We start from the raw sequence: 18,002 nt of genomic DNA, 5'->3' as shown, positions 1-18,002 counted from the left end.
GGCCTGAACCGCTCCAGGGACGGCGCTCTAGCCCTGCGGAAGGCTGCCCAGTGCGCTGCCTCGTCCCGCTTCCGGCCGGTCTTCGTTCCGCTTCCGGTCCGACGCTGGCGTCATTGCTAAGGGTCACATTGAGCTTCGAGGGGCTTCAGGAGCATCTTTAGGTGAGTGTGGGGGCTTCGGGGGCCCTGGAACCCCAGCCTGGGGGACTGTGGAGCCCGACCCTTGCTTCCCGGAGAACGAGATAAGGTTTCCGGCCGGCGGCGGCCGACCTCCAGGAGCCCTGGGGTCCTGTTCAGTTAGTAATCGTAGCTGACGATTATTTAGTTCTTCGATGCCAGGAACATTCCAAGCGATTTATATTGCTTCATGTAATCCTCCCTCCAGCCCTATGAGATAGGGCCTGCGATTATCCCTTTTTGACTGGCAGGCAACTGAGGATCAGATATTATGCAGTTTAGCCAGCGACCAGGACTGCAGTGCTCTTAGTCACCAGGCCGCAGGCGTCCCTCCCCTCACGACCCCCGACCCCCCAGGCTTGCCTAGGCCGCAGCCTGGCTTCCTGGTGTCTGGCCCCTCCTCTCCCTTGGACGTTGGAGGGGCTGCAGCGTCATCCACAGTCCACCCTCCCTCCCGAAAGCGGGTGGAGATCGCTTCCAAAACAACTCTTCCGACCGCGTCTGTGTCCCAGCGGCTGGTGTTCACATCACCCCGCTCCCGGAAAGACTCTCCTCCGGTGCCCCAGATCCTTACCGCTACCCTGGGTCGCTTGAATTTATTACTGGTCTGCTTACTTCTGTGTAATCCCACGACTCCTCGAATAATCTGATAGAGGCAGTTTCTCTCGGATTCTCTGATGAAAACAGTGTGTCACCACATAAGAGAGATTACAGCACAGGTTTTTAACCCTGGGTCCACAGAATCTGTAGAATTCAAGGGGTGCTAGTACTTGAATGGGGGGAAATTTACATCTGTATTTCTGCTAGTTTCTAATTAAAATGTAGCATTTCCTTCAGTTAAGAATGGAGGCAATAGCCCTAGTAGTATTGGCATCATCTGTGACTTTGTCAGCAATCAAATCATAGGTCATCTTACAGATCATTATGGTTGCAGATTTCACAACATATCATTTTCAGGCATGATTATTTTGAAATTGTGAAAGTTAATAAATCCTCAGCTACAAGTAACTGGTTTTCTTTGTGATCCTATGCAATTTTTAAATGCATTCTTAAGTTTTTATTTATTTATTTTCTTTTTGGCTGCGTCGGGTCTTAGTTGCGGCACACGGGATCTTCGTTGAGGTGCGCAGGCTTCTCTCTAGTTGTGGCGTGCTGGCTTAGTTGCCCCTGGGGCAGGTGGGATCTTAGTTCCCCGACCAGGGATCGAACCCCCGTCCCCTGCATTGGAAGATGGATTCTTAACCACTGGACCACCAGGGAAGTCCCCTTTAAATGCATTTAAACATATTCTGAGAAAGGACTCATTAGACCCCTGAGGAGTTCATGGCGTCAGTAGACCTTAAGAACCTCTGCAGTGTAGGTTAAGTTAGTGATAGAGTGCAGCTCCACCACATGTGTGCTGAATGACCTTGGGAAGTCGCTTAAACACCCTGTCTCTTGTCTGTGAAGCAGTGATAGTAATAGTTTCTGCCTTGTAAAGTGACTGTAGGAATAAAGCTTCCTTGCTTATAGTAAGCACTCAGTGAATGTCAGCTGGTGTTATGTTGGGACAAATAAAGCCTGATTTTACCAAGGAGTTGACTCCCCCAGACACCCTGCTGTGACTTCCACCCTTAATGTGTTCTTGCCCTGCCTTCGCCTCTGTGTGTACTGAGCGGGAGGGGCGTTGGCTTGTGGCTCACCGGGCCTGGGTGGACTGACAGCCCCTTGCCAGCCCCAGAACCCCTGCCAGCACCCATTCTCTGCCTCCAGGAGTCAGCACTATGGCAGAGGACATCAAGACCAAAATCAAGAACTACCAGACTGCTCCTTTTGACAGCCGCTTCCCCAACCAGAACCAGACGAGGAACTGCTGGCAGAACTACCTGGGTGAGCAGGACATGGGGGGGCAGGGGGCGTGGGGTGCAGTGTTGACCTTCCCCTGGTCGCACACCTCAAGTCGCTTGCCTCTTGGCTCCTCGCAGGGGACCTATGCATCCCAGGCCTCTTCTCTTTTATTCTAATCATCTGACCTCGCAGGGTCTGTGCCCCTCATCACCACCTGTGCTTAAGATCTGGCCCAGGGTCACAAACTTTGGTTCCCACAGTGATTTTTTTTTTCCCCCAAGATGTGTGTGTGTGTGTATTTATGGAATGTGACATACGTACAGGAAGTACATAAAACATAATGTACAGCTAAATGAATAATTCTAAAGTGCATCCCCCGTGTAACTATAATCTGGATACAAAACTAGATACTGCCAGCCCTCTGGGCTCCCATGCCTACTGCACGCCCTGTCTTGAAAACAACACTCTACTCTCCCCAGAAGAGATGTAACCCCGCAGACTTAGGGCAGTCACACTTTGGTTTTATCACCGCTGTGAGGTTTGCCTTTTTGTGATCTTTATAAATACTGTATGTGTTGTCTTATGTTTGGATGTCTTCATTCAACAGTTTTGAAGATTCATCCATGCTGTGGCATGTGTTTTGCTCATTTTTATTGCTGTACAGTTTTCCACATTTTATTCATGGACACTTGCTTGGTTTCCAGTTTGGGGCCCTTATGAATGGTGCTGCTATAAACATGCTTATAAATGTAATTTGATGTCCATGTGAATGCTTTTCTCTCTAGGGAGTGTGCCCAGGAGTGTAATACTTGGAGTAATTTTTGAATTAATTTCCTACTATTAAAAACCAGATTATCCCCCTCCTGTCTTCCTCTCCAGGATGCCAGCATCTTAGCATCGAGACCACTGTCCCCTTCCCCTGCTCTGGTTCTGGACTTCCATAATCCCCACACACACCTCTCAGGTTGCCTTATCTTTCCTGACCCCAGAATTTTCAAGTAGAACTGTCATTCTTTAGGGGTTGCAAAATCAGCTTAGCGAGGTGTGTCTAGCCCTTATGAGTACTACGCTTGTAAGGGTATGCTTTCTTTGTGAAACTTGGGAGTAGGGGGGATTTGTGTAACTGGTTGTGAAGTAAAAATGATTTCTGTGAATTTTGATCAAAAATGTGTTCCAGCCCTTGGTCTGGGCTGACCCTGATCCCCATTCTTCACAGACTTCCACCGCTGTGAGAAGGCAATGACTGCTAAAGGGGGTGACGTCTCCGTGTGTGAATGGTACCGGCGTGTGTACAAGTCCCTCTGCCCCATATCCTGGGTATGTGCCTCCTCCTGGGGCCCTTGGGGTGCTGGGGTGGGGGTGGGGTCCTAGCAGAGGGGCGTGTGATGACTTCATGGGAGCTCATCTGTGAGAGGCAAAGGGAGGACAAGGCATCACACTGGGCATGGATGTGGCCTTTTCTTCTTCCGAGAATCACCTCCCTTTCCTCCTTTCGCCGGTTCTCTCAACCAGCCAGGCTCTCAGCCAAGGCAACCAGATCTGTCTCACCCAGACACTCTACAAGTAAATGCCCTGTCCCTGTGGAGCTCACCATCTTTTGGAATCCTGTCCTTTTTTCATATGAGCATTTCCAAATATACATAAAAGTAGAATAATTCAGTGACGCCCCAAATATACCCATCACCCAAACTGAATAGTTTCAAGATTTCTCCACATTTCCTCCATTTCCTTTTCTTTTTCCTCTTTCCTTTGCTGAAGTATTTTGAAGCAAATCCCAGACATGTCATTTCACCCCTACCTACTTCCGCATGCATTTCTAAAAAACAGGGATGCAATAAGGCAGTCCTTTTAGGCCTGATCTGACCAGACCCGTTGTTACTATTTAATTTTCTGCCATACCCTCTTTTTTTAAATAAAATATTACTTTATTGCATCAAGTCAAAGACCCCATCGACTACAAGAAACACTGAGAGATGTTTAAATCTTTTTTTTTAATGCCAGAAATGGATGTAACAAGCATGCTATTTTCAGAGATGTTAAAATGAAAAAAATCATATGTCTTAAAATCAAAATATGATATTATTACAAAACTAATAGTGCTCATTTAAAAAAATAAAACAGTACAGTACAGCACAGAGCAGTACAGTAAAATGAAAAGCAGACGTCACCTTTCGCTCCCCAGTCCCCCTCCCCTGAGGTAACTACTGTTAACCGATTCATCTTTCTCTATATACATTTATCATATATAAGCCTGTGGAACTTTCTGTGTATGCATGGGTCATACTATATAGTCTGTTCTGTGACTTGCTTTGACTTATCAGTGTGTCTTGAGCCTTTTTTATGACAGTGCGTATAGATCTACCTCATTCATTTTTGTTGTTTTCTTTTCTTTTTTAAAATTTTTTGGCTGTGCTGCACAGCATGTGAGATCTTAGTTCCCCAACCAGGGATCGAACCTGTGCTCCCTGCAGTGGAAGCGCGGAGTCTCAACCACTGGACCGCCAGGGAAGTCCTTACCTTACAAATGCTTTATTTAACTGGTCCCCTTTGATGGAGATTGTGTTCTAGTTTGGATGTACATCTTTGGGGCTTGTTTCTTGAGAACAGATTGCCTTACTGCACTCTTCCTCAGCTTGCTTGGTTTGCCTCCCACCTCTGTGGCCACACTCTCAAGTGTCTGAGTACCCTCTCCCCTCCCAGGATTTCTCCTTGTCCCTGAGTGATCTTGGGTGCCATGACATCATGATCCCATAATATCCGCCCTCCAGCCTCAGGGCCTGCATTAGGTGAGTGCTGGACAGGGTGCTAGGAAACATGCTTCCAGTCCCGGTGCTGCCCCACACCCCAGCCTTTGGGACCTGGGCCTGCCCTTACCTGGGGAGCGTTAGATTCTGTGGTTCCTCCCCTCGGGTGCCTGCTGTCACTGCCTTCTGAGGGCTGGATGTGAACACACCCTTTATACCCAGCAGCCCTGGCTTCTTTATTCCAGAAATTTGGTGAAGTAAAAATAAGTGTTTTGTTATTGCTATCGTTCGTTTTTGTTTTTTTATAAGCAATATAACAACTTCACAGAAACTTAAGAAATAGAGGAAGGGGCAAAAAATTGTTTCTCATCCTCCTGACCTGGCTGATAATACTGTAACATCTTCCAGGTGTTTCCTGTGTATTTTTAAAAATTAGTCTCTAATCCCAGTATGTGTATTTGGGGAGGAGTGGGGCTGGGAGTCCAGCACTTATCCTATATGAGCATTTAAAACATTTTTTCCAATCATCTTTTCTTTTTCTTTCTTTTTTTTTTTTTTCCCACATCGCGAGGCTTTCAGGATCTCAGTTCCCTGACCAGGGATTGAACCCGGGCCACAGCAGTGAAAGCTCTGAATCCTAACCCCTAGGCCACCAAGGAACTCCCTTTTATTTTCCCATTTTAAAAAATCTTTAGTTTCTTCATAAAAAATACAGTAAATCTTCAAAGTGAAACTTTTATAATGTAAAAAGTGAAAAACTCCTAAGTCACCCCCTTCTGAGTCCAACGTTAACTTCCCTTAGAAATTTGGTATAAATCTTCCACTTCCTTTTCTGTGTGCTAATGTGTGAGTAGGTGTTGGTGTATGTTTATATACTTTTTTCTTTTTAATTTATTTTATTTTATTTATTTATCTTTGGCTGCATTGGGTCTTCGTTGCTGCACGTGGGCTTTCTCTAGTTGCAGCGAGCAGGGGCTGCTCTTCGTTGTGATGCACGGGCTTCTCATTGCGGTGGTTTCCCTTGTTGCGGAGCATGAGCTCTAGGCACACAGACTCAGTAGTTGTGGCTCACGGGCTCTAGAGCACAGGCTCAGTAGTTGTGGCGCATGGGCTTAGTTGCTCCGCGGCATGTGGGATCTTCCCGGACCAGGGATCAAACCCATGTCCCCTGCATTGGCAGGCGGATTCTTAACCACTGCGCCACCAGGGAAGTCCCTATGTACTTTTTAAATATAGATATGGATCATACTGTAGATACTGTTTATCCTTGGCTTTTTTACTTGCATTGTTTACCTATTTTCATGTCAGTACAACCTGCTCAATTATTGGGTAGCCATTGTCTTTAATAGTTAAAAAATAGTCCCTTCCCCTTTAGCTGGACTCAGTCTTTTTTCACTATTTTAAATGATACTGCAGTGTACAATTCCACTGCAGGAAATGTTTTGCCTTCTATTTGAATGGTTTCCTTGGTTTCCTTTCCATGAAGTGGGATTATTGGACAAAGACGAATTTGCCAGAGGATCAGACCAGCCTGATCCTTTAACTTAAAAGGGATGGGGAGTGGAAGATAGTACTAAGTGTTGATGGTTCTATAGATTGGTCCAATCACTTTTTAAAAAATTTATTTATTATTTATTTTTGGTTGCATTGGGTCTTTGTTGCTGTGCACGGGCTTTCTCTAGTTGCGGCAAGCAGGGGCTACTCTTCGTTGCAGCACGTGTGCTTCTCATTGTGGTGGCTTCTCTTATTGTGGAGCACGGGCTCTAGGTGCACGGGCTTCAGTAGTTGTGGTATGTGGGCTCAGTAGTTGTGGCTGGCGCACTCCAGAGCGCAGGCTCAGTAGTTGTGGCGCACGGGCTTTGCTGCTCGCGCGGCATGTGGGATCTTCCTGGACCAGGGCTCGAACCTGTATCCCCTGCATTGGCAGGCGGGTTCTTAACCACTGCGCCACCAGGGAAGCCCAGGTCCAATCACTGTTAAGGTCAATCCTGAGACAGGATCTTTCAAAATGAAAAAAATCATACTCTAGATGTGGCAGTTGCACATTTACACATCCTATAAAAATGTTTGTGTACAAGGACAACCATTGCAGAGTTGTTTGTAATGGGGAACGTTCAGAAACAAGTTATAAATGATGGTATATTCATCTTGATCTATGTGACAGAATACAGAAAGAGCTCTAAGACTCATGGAAAAAGCAAGTTGCAGGACAATCTGTATAGTATGGGGGGAAAAAGTCTGTATAGTATGGCCCAATTTAAGTAAAGAGTATTTGTGATGTGTGGTGTATGTGTGTAAATAAAGTAGGCACTTGCTATGGGCCGGCTACTTTGTAAGTGCTTTATGTCATATAAGGGCAAACATGCTTAAAAAAAAAAAAAAGATAGGTACTATTATCAGTATCCGCATTTTACAAAATTGCAAACTGAGGCCCTGAAAGGTTGAGTAATTTGCATGAGGAAATTACAGCTAGGAAGCGATGGAGCAGGGATTCAGTTTGTCTTCCTTATCCATGCATTTATCCATTGCCTCTAATGTATAGCATGTAAATGTGCATGTGTGTGTATATATAAAAATAAATGTGCTCTGACTGCCTGTAAGAGGGTCCACAAGTTGCAGAGTGTTACTTGGGGAGAGTGTTAACAGTTCGATATGGGCCTGTCCATCGTTTTGTATATGTACGCATACATCTGTGAGCAATAGTAGGATCACACTCTGTAGCCGGTTTGGACCTTTTCGCACTTGATTGTGCATTTGATCCTTAGAGATGCATTCCTGCTGGAGCATAGATAGCCTCATTTTTATTCACAGCTGCCCAGTATTCCTTCTTTCTTCTGTTCTGACAGACATCATTGAGGGTTGACTCTGGGGTTCCTGAAGCAGGCCCTGGTCACACTTTTGAAGGTCTTTACACACATCTCCCCACAGACAGCTCTGCAGTGAGTCTGCCTGTTATTATTCCTCCACCACCACCCCACCCCTCACCCCACCCCTTGTTCTCTCAGTGGGTCAGTTCATGTCAGCTCATTCAGGACAGTGATTCTTGTCCTTCTGGGTCGCTACTGGTTCCCCGGCTCCTGGAACAGTTGCCAGTACTGGCACATAGCAGGTCCTGGGGTTACTTGTTGACTGAACAGGTAGGCAAAGTGGGGAAGACAAAGAAGTTCACCCATCTGGTTTCCCTGTGGAGGAAGGGAGTAACACTGGCTGTCTTTCCACAGGTGTCAGCCTGGGACGACCGCCGGGCAGAAGGCACGTTTCCTGGGAAGATCTGAACTGGCTCCGCCCCACCTTCTCTGTCCTCCGTCCTTCTCCCCAGGGTGGTGAAGGGGGACCTGGGTACATAGTGATCCCCACCCTGGGGTCCTGAATCATGGCTTAACTAATAATAAATACTCGTTGGAAGAGTGTAAGGCTGTGTATATGTAAAAGAGCTGGATGATGGGGCCAGAAGCTGGGGCGGAATTAGTACCTTGACCAGTAAGAGAGACTGAATTCAGGGTGGTTTTTTTTTTTCTTTTTTTAAATTTTTCTTTTCATAAACTTTGACCACCTCTTCTTTACCAGACAGTAGAGTGAGTGATTATACAAAATAGCCTCATGTTCCTGTATGTGCTAAAATTTATCTGTATGTTCTCCTTTATTATCTGTATAATTTTTAAAAACTTATGTTTTGAACCACATGAAAATAGTATAATAAAAACTCCTATGTACTCATCACCTAGCTTCAACAATTATCAACAAGTGAACACCCCTCTCCCTCTAGGTTATTTTATTTTATTTTATTTTTACTTATTTATTTATTTGGCCACGCCACGTGGCTTGTGGGATCTTAGTTCCCCAACCAGGGATTGAACCCGAGCCCTTGGCAGTGAAAGTGCTGAGTCCTAACCACTGGACCACCAAGGAATTACCCCTCTAGGTAATTTTAAAGCAAATACTGGAGATCATATTTTATCCAGAAATAAGTAAGTATATGTATCTCTTCAAGATACAGGTTTACTTTTAAACATAATCATATAATTACATCTAAAAGTTAATACATTCTTAATATCATCTAATAAGCAGTCTTCTGTGCAATGTGTAATTTCTCCGTATTTTCTAGGCCTCCTCTTAATCATGTTGATCATGGTGACAATTGGAAGTCATTTAAGTAGGCCAAGTTAAGAAATGTTCTTTCTTGATGTCCCCAAAGGAATTGCCACACAATAACAGTACAAAATATCATCCACCGCAAACTTGTCAACAGGGAACTCCTGACACAGTGTGACCAGCTAGAGTACCATGTTGTGGCCAAATTGGTGTTTCCTCAAGACCACTCAGATGGTTGTGTAACAAACTTATCTGAAGTATGTTCAAAAGAGCAGAGAGATGATTTTTGTATTGAGGGAAAATGGGCCTAGGGAGGGCTCTTCTGAAATGGCCGCCCATGAGGAGGGGCGCTGTAAAAAGGAGCCTAGTGCATGCTTAGGAGCTTTGAGGGACTGTAGAAGCTTCTGGCATGTGTCAGGAATAGGAAAGAAACATGGTGAAAATTTCAAATGAAACAGGAAGTCCAGTGAAAAGATATAGGACTTCCTTTGACCCCTGTCACCCAGTCCTGCCCAGAGGCTGCCACCATTAGCAGTTACAGAGATAGCCTGTACATCTAGAAGCATTTATCTTGTCTATTTGATTTGATAAGGATTTGATATGGTTCTCCCATTTCCTCTTTGCTCTCCCACTGCTCGCTTGCTCATGCAGTTCCTCCCACACTGACCTCTTCATTGTGACAGGAACCCTGTGAGCCAATGAGAAGGTCAACGCACCAGGCTCGCTCCAGCCTCAAGGCCTGTGCAACTGGTGCTTGCTCTGTCTGCGAGGCTTAGCCACACAGCTCACTCCCTCCTTCGTTCAGCTCTTCCCCAAATACAACTTAGTGTGCCCTTCCCTGGCCACTTGACCTACCAATTCGACTCCACACACATACTTTGCAGCCCTTACCCCTTTGGTTTCTTAAGTATTTACACTAATATTCCTGTATTTTATTTATTCATCCTTGATAATTGTCCCCCCGCCACTAGAATGTAATTTCTGTGAGGACAGGGATTTAAAAATATATATATATATGTATGTGTGTGTATATATATATATATATATATATATTCCCTCTTTTATCATTTTATTATGAAAATTTTCAAGCATACAGAAAAAGTGGACAAATAGTACAATAATTGCCCTTATACCCACCACCTAGTTTTAACAGTTGTTACTATTATGTCATATCTACTTTGTATATGTGTACATGTAATTTTTTCCTGAATCATTTAAAAGTGCTTTCCAAACATGCTGACAACTTCACTCATAAGTACTTAAGCATGTATCTTTCAAAAATGCCATGTTTCTTCACTACAGTTGTCACTCCTAAGAAAAACTAACACGGATTGCCTAACATCTCATATTCATATTTCTCAAATCATACCCCAAAATCTTTTTTCTGTTGTTTTTTTTTAATTTAGTTTATTTTTTATTTATTTATTTTTGGCTGTGTTGGGTCTTCGTTGCTGCACGCAGGCTTTCTCTAGTTACGGTGAGCGGGGACTACTCTTCATTGTGGTGCGCAGGCTTCTCATTGCAGTGGCTTCTCTTGTTGGGGAGCACGGGCTCTAGGCGCGTGGGCTTCAGTAGTTGTGGGTCGCGGGCCCTAGAGTGCAGGCTCAGTAGTTGTGGTGCAGGGGCTTAGTTGCTCTGTGACATGTGGAATCTTCCCAGGCCAGGGATCAAACCCTTGTCCCCTGCATTGGCAGGTGGATTCTTAACCACTGCGTCACCAGGGAAGTCCTGTTGTTTATTTTTTATACCAGGATCCAATCAAGGTTCACCTTCTGCATTTGATCTCTAGGTCTAGTAGTTGTTCAGTTCTAGAATAGCCCCACCCCCACCCCACCCACTCTTGTAAGAGTGGAATTTTTTAAGAGGCCAGGCCAGCTGTCTTGTAAAATGTTCCCCATTCTGGATCTGTCCGATTGTTTCCTCATGGTGTCATTTAGCTTCTTCCACCCTCTGTAGTTCTTATAAACTGGAAGTTGGCTCTAAAGTCTTGATTAGATGCAGATTAAGTATTTTTTGCAAGAATCCTTCCTGTGTGTATCTTCCTTATTGCTTCCCATCAGGAGGTACCTGATGCCAGGTTGCCCCAGAGGAGGGGCCACTAGCCGTGTCCTCTGGAAATACCTGGCAGATGACCTGTGGGATGATACTATGGGGAATGGTTCCACCACGACAACCTTGCACATCTCCACATGAGCCACATAAGCAGTACTTAGTTGTGGTCTGACCCGAACCACAACAGAACTCCTGGTGATTCCTCCTGAAACAAAAGGAGATAAGCAGTTTTGCAAAGAGCTGCCGTGAGGCATTTTCTCACCCGCCTCCTCTTGCAGAGACTGCTTCAACACCATTTCTCACCCAGCTCCCTTGTTTCAGTTGATTACAGGACTTTCCACCTCACTCCTCCTTAGGGTATAGCTGCAGGCTGTAAAACTACTCTGAAGCTACCCCACTGGACACCTTACCTGCCTTATCACAGATCTTCCAGCAACTCAATAAGCCATGTATGATTATGACCCCTATTTTGTAAGTGAGGAAACTGGGGCTTCTATTCCCCTGCCAGTCCATGTGGCTGTGGGTTTCCCTTTAGTGTATCTGTATAGGAGAGGGTTCAGTGCAGAAAACAGAAACCTTTCAAGGCATATTAAGTAGAAAGGGATTTAACAGGAGAAGTTTGGTACAATAAATCCATGTGATGATATGAATTTGGATATAGTATACCCTCATGTTCAACTCAGCATAACCCCACATAGAACATACCTCAACATAATAAAGGCCGTATATGGCAAGCCCATAGTTAACGTCATACTGAATGATGAAAGGTTGAAAGCTTTTCCTCTTAAGATCAGAAACAAGACAAGGGTGCTCACTCTCACCTCTCCTATTAACATAGTACTGAAAGTCCCAGCCAAAGCAATTATGCAAGAAAAAGAAATAAAAGTCATTCAAATCAGAAAGGAAGAAGTAAAATTGTCTCTGTTTGAATGTGATATGATCTTGTATGTAGAAAATCCTAAAGACTCCACCAAAAAAGTGTTAGAACTGATAAACAAATTCAGTAAAGTTGCTAACTTCAAATCACTTACATATACTATCCTTGTACACCCCCATTTTATATTTTTGATGTCACAATTAACATCTCTATATTGTGTGTCCATTAACAAATTATTTTAGCTTTTTTTTTTTAACATCTTTATTGGGGTATAATTGCTTTACAATGGTGTGTTAGTTTCTGCCCCATAACAAAGTGAATCAGTCACACATAAACACATGCTCCCATATGTCTTCCCCCTTGCGTCTCCCTCCCTCCCACCCTCCCCATCCCACCCCTCCAGGCTGTCACAAAGCACCGAGCCAATATCCCTGTGCCATGCGGCTGCTTCCCACCAGCTATCTACCTTACTACGTTTGTTAGTGTGTACATGCCCATGACTCCCCCTCGCCCTGTCACAGCTCACCCCTCCCCCTCCCCATAACCTCAAGTCCGTTCTCCAGGAGGTCTGCATCTTTATTCCTGCTTTACCCCTAGGTTCTTCATGACATTTTTTTTCTTAAATTCCATATATATGTGTTAGCATACGGTATTTGTCTTTTTCTTTCTGACTTACTTCACTCTGTATGACAGACTCTAGGTCTATCCACCTCATTACAAATAGCTCAATTTCATTTCTTTTTATGGCTGAGTAATATTCCATTGTATATATGTGCCACATCTTCTTTATCCATTCATCCGATGATGGGCACTTAGGTTGTTTCCATCTCCGGGCTATTGTAAATAGAGCTGCAGTGAACATTTTGGTACATGACTCTTTTTGAATTTTGGTTTTCTCAGGGTATATGCCCAGTAGTGGGATTGCTGGGTCATATGGTAGTTCTATTTGTAGTTTTTTAAGGAACCTCCATACTGTTCTCCATAGTGGCTGAACCAATTCACATTCCCACCAGCAGTGCAAGAGTGTTCCCTTTTCTCCACACCCTCTCCAGCATTTATTGTTTCTAGATTTTTTGATGATGGCCATTCTGACTGGTGTGAGATGATATCTCATTGTAGTTTTGATTTACATTTCTCTAATGATTAATGATGTTGAGCATTCTTTCATGTGTTTGTTGGCAGTCTGTATATCTTCTTTGGAGAAATGTCTATTTAGGTCTTCTGGCCATTTTTGGATTGGGTTGTTTGTTTTCTTGTTATTGAGCTGCATGAGCTGCTTGTAAATTTTGGAGATTAATCCTTGGTCGGTTGCTTCATTTGCAAATATTTTCTCCCATTCTGAGGGTTGTCTTTTGGTCTTGTTTATGGTTTCCTTTGCTGTGCAAAAGCTTTGAAGTTTCATTAGGTCCCATTTGTTCATTTTTGTTTTTATTTCCATTACTCTAGGAGGTGGGTCAGAAAGGATCTATTTTAGCTATTGTTAATTTTGATACTTTTGTCCTTTAATCTTCATATTAGAGTTAAGTGATTAACACACCACTATATTATAGTATTAGAGTATTTGAATTTGACTATTACTTACCTTTACCAGTGTGTTTTATATTTTCATCTTTTTATGTTACTAGTTAGCATCCTTTCATTTCAGCTTGTAGAACTCCTTTCAGCATTTCTTGTAAGGAAGTTCTAGAGATGATAAATTCCCTCACCTTTCGTTTGTTTGAAAAGTCTTTATCTCTCCTTCATTTCTAAAGGACAACTTTTCCAGGTAAGTATTCTTGGTTGGCAGTTTTCTCTTTCAGCACTTTGAATATATTATCTTACTCTCCCCTGGCCTGTAAGGTTTCTGCTGAGAAATCCACTGATAGCCTTATGAGAGTTTCTTTGTAGGTAAGGATATTTTTTCTTGCTGCTTTTAACATCCTGCCTTTGTTTTTCATTTTAGACAGTTTTATTGTGTCTGGGAGACGTTTTGTGTGTGTGTGTGTGTGTGTGTGTGTGTGAGTGTGTGTTTTAGTTGAAATTTTGGGGGAGGGACGTCCCTGGTGGCGCAGTGATTAAGAATCTGCCTGCCAGTGCAGGGGACACAGGTTCGATCCCTGGTCCTGGAAAATCCCACATGCCGCGGAGCAGCTAAGCCCGTGCACCACAACTACTGAAGCCCGCGTGCCTAGAGCCTGTGCTCTGCAACAAGAGAAGCCACCGCAATGAGAAGCCCGCGCACCGCAACGAAGAGTTGCCCCCACTTGGCGCAACTAGAGAAAGCCGAGCACGGCAACGAAGACCCAGCGCAGCCAAAAAGATTAAGAAAATAAACTGTACTGGAATAAAGTATTTTTTAAAAACTGGGGGGAAGCTTATGAGATTAATGAATTTGAATGTCCAAATTGCTCTTCAGTTTTGCGAAGTTCTCAGCCATTTTTTCTTTTAATAAGCTTTCTCCCCCTTTCTCTGTTGCTTCTCCTTCTGGGACTCCAGTAATGCATAATTTATTTCTCTTAATGGTATCCGATAGTTCACACAGGCTTTCTTCACTCGTTTTCATTCATTTTTCTTCGTTCTGTCTGGAAATTTCAATTGAACCTTCTTCTACTTCACAGATTCTTTCTTCTACTTGATCAAAGCTATGTTGATGCTTTCTACTCCATTTTTCAGTTTATTCATTGTAGTCTTCAGCTCCAGAACTGTTTGGTTCTCTTTTATAATTTCTGTGTCTCTGTTAAACTTCTCATTTTCTGTATTGTTTTCTTGATTTCATTGAATTGTCTTTTCTTGTAGCTCAAGAAAAGCTTCCCTAAAACAATTTTTTAAAATTCCATATCAGGAACACCACAGATCTCCATTTCACTGGGGTTGGTTACTGTAAAATTATTGTGTTCCTTTGGTGGTGTCATGTTTCCTTGATTTTTCATGTTCCTTGAAGTCTTGCATTGCTTCCTTCGCTTTTGAAGAATTGCTCACCTCCTTCAGTCTTACTGACTGGCTTCAGATGAGCAATACCTTCCATCAGCCCTGGCAGGGATTCTGAGGCTTTCTCAGGACTTTTCTATGGATACCCCTGCTCCATCATTTCTTGTTCCCGCTTGAGGGGGAATTCTTAAGACTGTATGCCTTCTATCAACGCTGCAAAGCCAGACTGAAAGCTGACAACCTCCTGTTTGCTTTCCCTAGGACTGTGCTGAATGCCCAAGTTCATTTGCTTTCTCCTAATCCCCCAGAGATGGCTGACTTTCTGCATGCGCTCAGTAGCCATCTGCAGAGGCTCACTCTCACAGCCCTCAAGGGTGTGCACAGGGAGCTGGTCGTGAGATGGGAATGTGTGTGGATGAGGCACGCAGAGCACTGGAGGTGCTGTGGGCCAGCTGTGGGGGAACCACAGGCGAGGCACCCCCAGTGGCTCATGCGCAGTCTTCCCACTGTCTGTGATGTGGTTACTAGGATCCGAGTCCCTTTGATGCTTTCTGAGAGCCCTGGCTGCTATTCTCCCTGCCACTCCCTGCTCCACCACCCGCCCCCAGTTATGCAAAACTCAGTATTCCTTTTCAGAGCATCGAACCTTGGATTTTTTATTTCCCCCAGCAGTGTGCTGGATACCCAGACTTCTCATCTGTGAGTGATTTTCAAAATCACTTTTGGGGGACGATGGTAGAAAAACTCCTATTTCACCATTTTGATAACATCACTCTCTCAACTTTTACAAAGGTACAAAAATATGCAGGAAAAATCAGTCATTTCCCCACCTTCTCCTCTAGCCACAACGAGGTGACTGCTATCACTGGTTTCTTGTGTGTCCTTCCAAAGATAGTTTATGCATTTGCAAGCAGATCCTCCCTCCTATCTGCCTACCCAACATAGTAGCCTGCTGTTCCTGGTGTTCTGAACCTTGCTTTTCTCCATTAATAATAGTATCTGGAAATCATTCCTTGTCAATCTGATATTCTTGAACTTTTTCAAATTGTACAAGTAATGCATGAATATGTTTTCTTCTTTTTTCTTTTTCTTTTCTTTCTTTTTTTTTGACCACACCATGTGGCTTGTGGGATCTTAGTTCCCCGACCAGGGATTAAACCCAGACCCTTGGCAGTGAAAGCGAGGAGTCCTAACCACTGGACTGCCAGGGAATTCCCCGAATACGTTTTCTTGGCTTAAAAAAAAGGAAAATATTCCAGCAGAGTCAGTATCACCCAGAGAGGCCATATGGTGTAGTGTAGTGGTTAAGGTGGGCACTAGAGCTAGGCTGTCTCAGTTCAAATGCAAGCTCTACCACTTACTAGCTCTGAGGCCTTGGGCAAATTACTTGACCTCTCTGTGTCACGGTTTCCTCATCTGTAAAATGAAGTTAATGACACTTTCCTCGTTGGACTGTTGTGCAGATTAAATGGGATGCTATGTGTAAAGTGCCTAGAACAGTGCCTGATACTATATGTGAAGTGCTTAGAGCAGTGCCCTGTGTGTTGAAAATGCTCTCTAGATATGATGTGCTCCTGATACATTGGTCTCCTTTCTGGGCTGTGGACACATCAAGGAACTTTTCCTTCTCACTGTCTTTGTGTGTGTGTGTGTGTGTAGGACACTTAACATGAGATCTACTCTCTTAACAGTTGGTTTTTTTTTTAGCTGCACCACACGGCTTACGGGATCTTAGTGCCCCAACCAGGGATTGAACCCAGGACCTCCGCAGTGAAAGCGTTGAGTCCTAACCACTGGACCACCAGGGAATTCCCTTAACAGATTATTTATTTTTTTAAAATAAATTTATTTTATTTATCTATTTTGTCTGCATTAGGTCTTTGTTGCTGCGCACGGGCTTCCTCTAGTTGCGGTGAGCGGGGGCTACTCTTCGTTGCAGTGTGCGGGCTTCTCATTGCGGTGGCTTCTCTTGTTGGGGAGCATGAGCTCTAGGCACACGAGCTTCAGTAGTTGTGGCACGCAGGCTCAGTAGTTGTGGCTCTAGAGCGCAAGCTCAGTCACTGTGGCTCACGGGCTTAGTTGCTCCACAGCATGTGGGATCTTTCTGGACCAGGACTTGAACCCGTGTCCCCTGCATTGGCAGGCGGATTCTTTACTGTGCCACCAGGGAAGCCCCCCCTTAACAGATTTTTAAGTGTACAGTATAGTATGGTTAACTGTAAGCACAATGTTGTATAGCAGACCTTTAGAATTTATTGATCTTACATAAGTGAAACTTTATACCCATTGATTAGTAATTCCCCCATTTTCCTCCCCTCCCAGCCCCTGGCAACCACCATTCTACTTTCTGCTTTAATGAGTTTGACTATTTTTGTCACCTCTTATAAGTGGAATTATGCACTATTTGTTCTTCTGTGGCTGGCTTATTTCACTTAGCACCATGTCCTACAGGTTCATCCATGTTGTCGTCTATTGCAGGATTTCCTACTTCTCGAAGGCTGAACAATATTCCCTTGTATGTATATGTCACGCTCCCTCTGTCAGGAATGTTCTTTCCTGCCTTTTGTTTAACTGCCAGCCTCAGTCTCCTCCTCCAACGTCCCTTCCTCCAGGAAGCCTTCCTGTACGCCCTGGGCTGGCTCAGGCACTTCCTCTGGGCTCACACATTCTCCTTTGTTTTCCCCATGGTGGCCCTGACCCTTCTGCCTGTGCTTCCTCCCTCAATGCCTTGGTCACTTCAGCATCCCCCTGACCATGCTGAGTTGTCACTCTCTGGTGAGTGTCTGTCCCCCCCCCCATTCTTCCGTGAGCTTGTGATGACAGGGACAGAGCCAGCCTGATCGCCACTGTGTTCCCAGCATCGCGCCCCACAGGGCTGGGCATGAGAAAATTCAGTACGTGCATCAGACCCTTAATGCTTAGTTCAGGCCTGATCACATACTTGGTGCTCAGTAAATCTGAGAAAGAAATAAGAAGGCCTTTTGACTGTCCCACCCTAGTGCTTTCCTCCTTGCTTCACCACCTCACACCACGTCCTTGTCTCCCCGACTTCTCTCTCTCCCTCTCCCTCTCCCTCCCTTCCTCTCTTCTCCTCCAGCCACACATCACACTGGCCCCACCCAGCTCTGAAGCGTCCCTTTCTTGGGCGTGATGCCCACCTCTCACACCCCTACCCGTGAATTTCAGGCCCTCCCTTGCTCAGCTGACCCAAAGGAGCACCTGGGATTTCAGCCTTTCTCTATTACCTTGACACCCAAACTTCAGGTTTCAGAGCGTTGCCAAGTCTGCACACCTCTGGGCTGCCGCTGACGGCACTTTTCTATATCC

The 18,002-nt window shown here is 44.6% G+C and overlaps 1 protein-coding gene across 1 annotated transcript; it reads left to right on the top strand.

Moving 5' to 3' along the window:
* The first annotated feature begins 23 nt into the window (after positions 1–23).
* On the top strand, positions 24–8,160 carry LOC132509268 (cytochrome c oxidase subunit 6B1). Its single transcript, XM_060130059.1, has 4 exons — positions 24–161; positions 1,929–2,045; positions 3,220–3,320; positions 7,969–8,160. The coding sequence occupies exons 2-4, from the start codon at positions 1,940–1,942 to the stop codon at positions 8,020–8,022; spliced, it is 261 nt and encodes an 86-aa protein (XP_059986042.1). The 5' UTR covers positions 24–161; positions 1,929–1,939; the 3' UTR covers positions 8,023–8,160.
* Positions 8,161–18,002: the final 9,842 nt, after the last annotated feature.

Source organism: Lagenorhynchus albirostris, chromosome 19 (genome assembly GCF_949774975.1).
Source record: "Lagenorhynchus albirostris chromosome 19, mLagAlb1.1, whole genome shotgun sequence".
NCBI classification, from domain to species: Eukaryota; Metazoa; Chordata; class Mammalia; order Artiodactyla; family Delphinidae; genus Lagenorhynchus; species Lagenorhynchus albirostris.
Note: the sequence above shows the minus strand (reverse complement) of the source record. Positions and strands in the feature narration are given on the sequence as shown.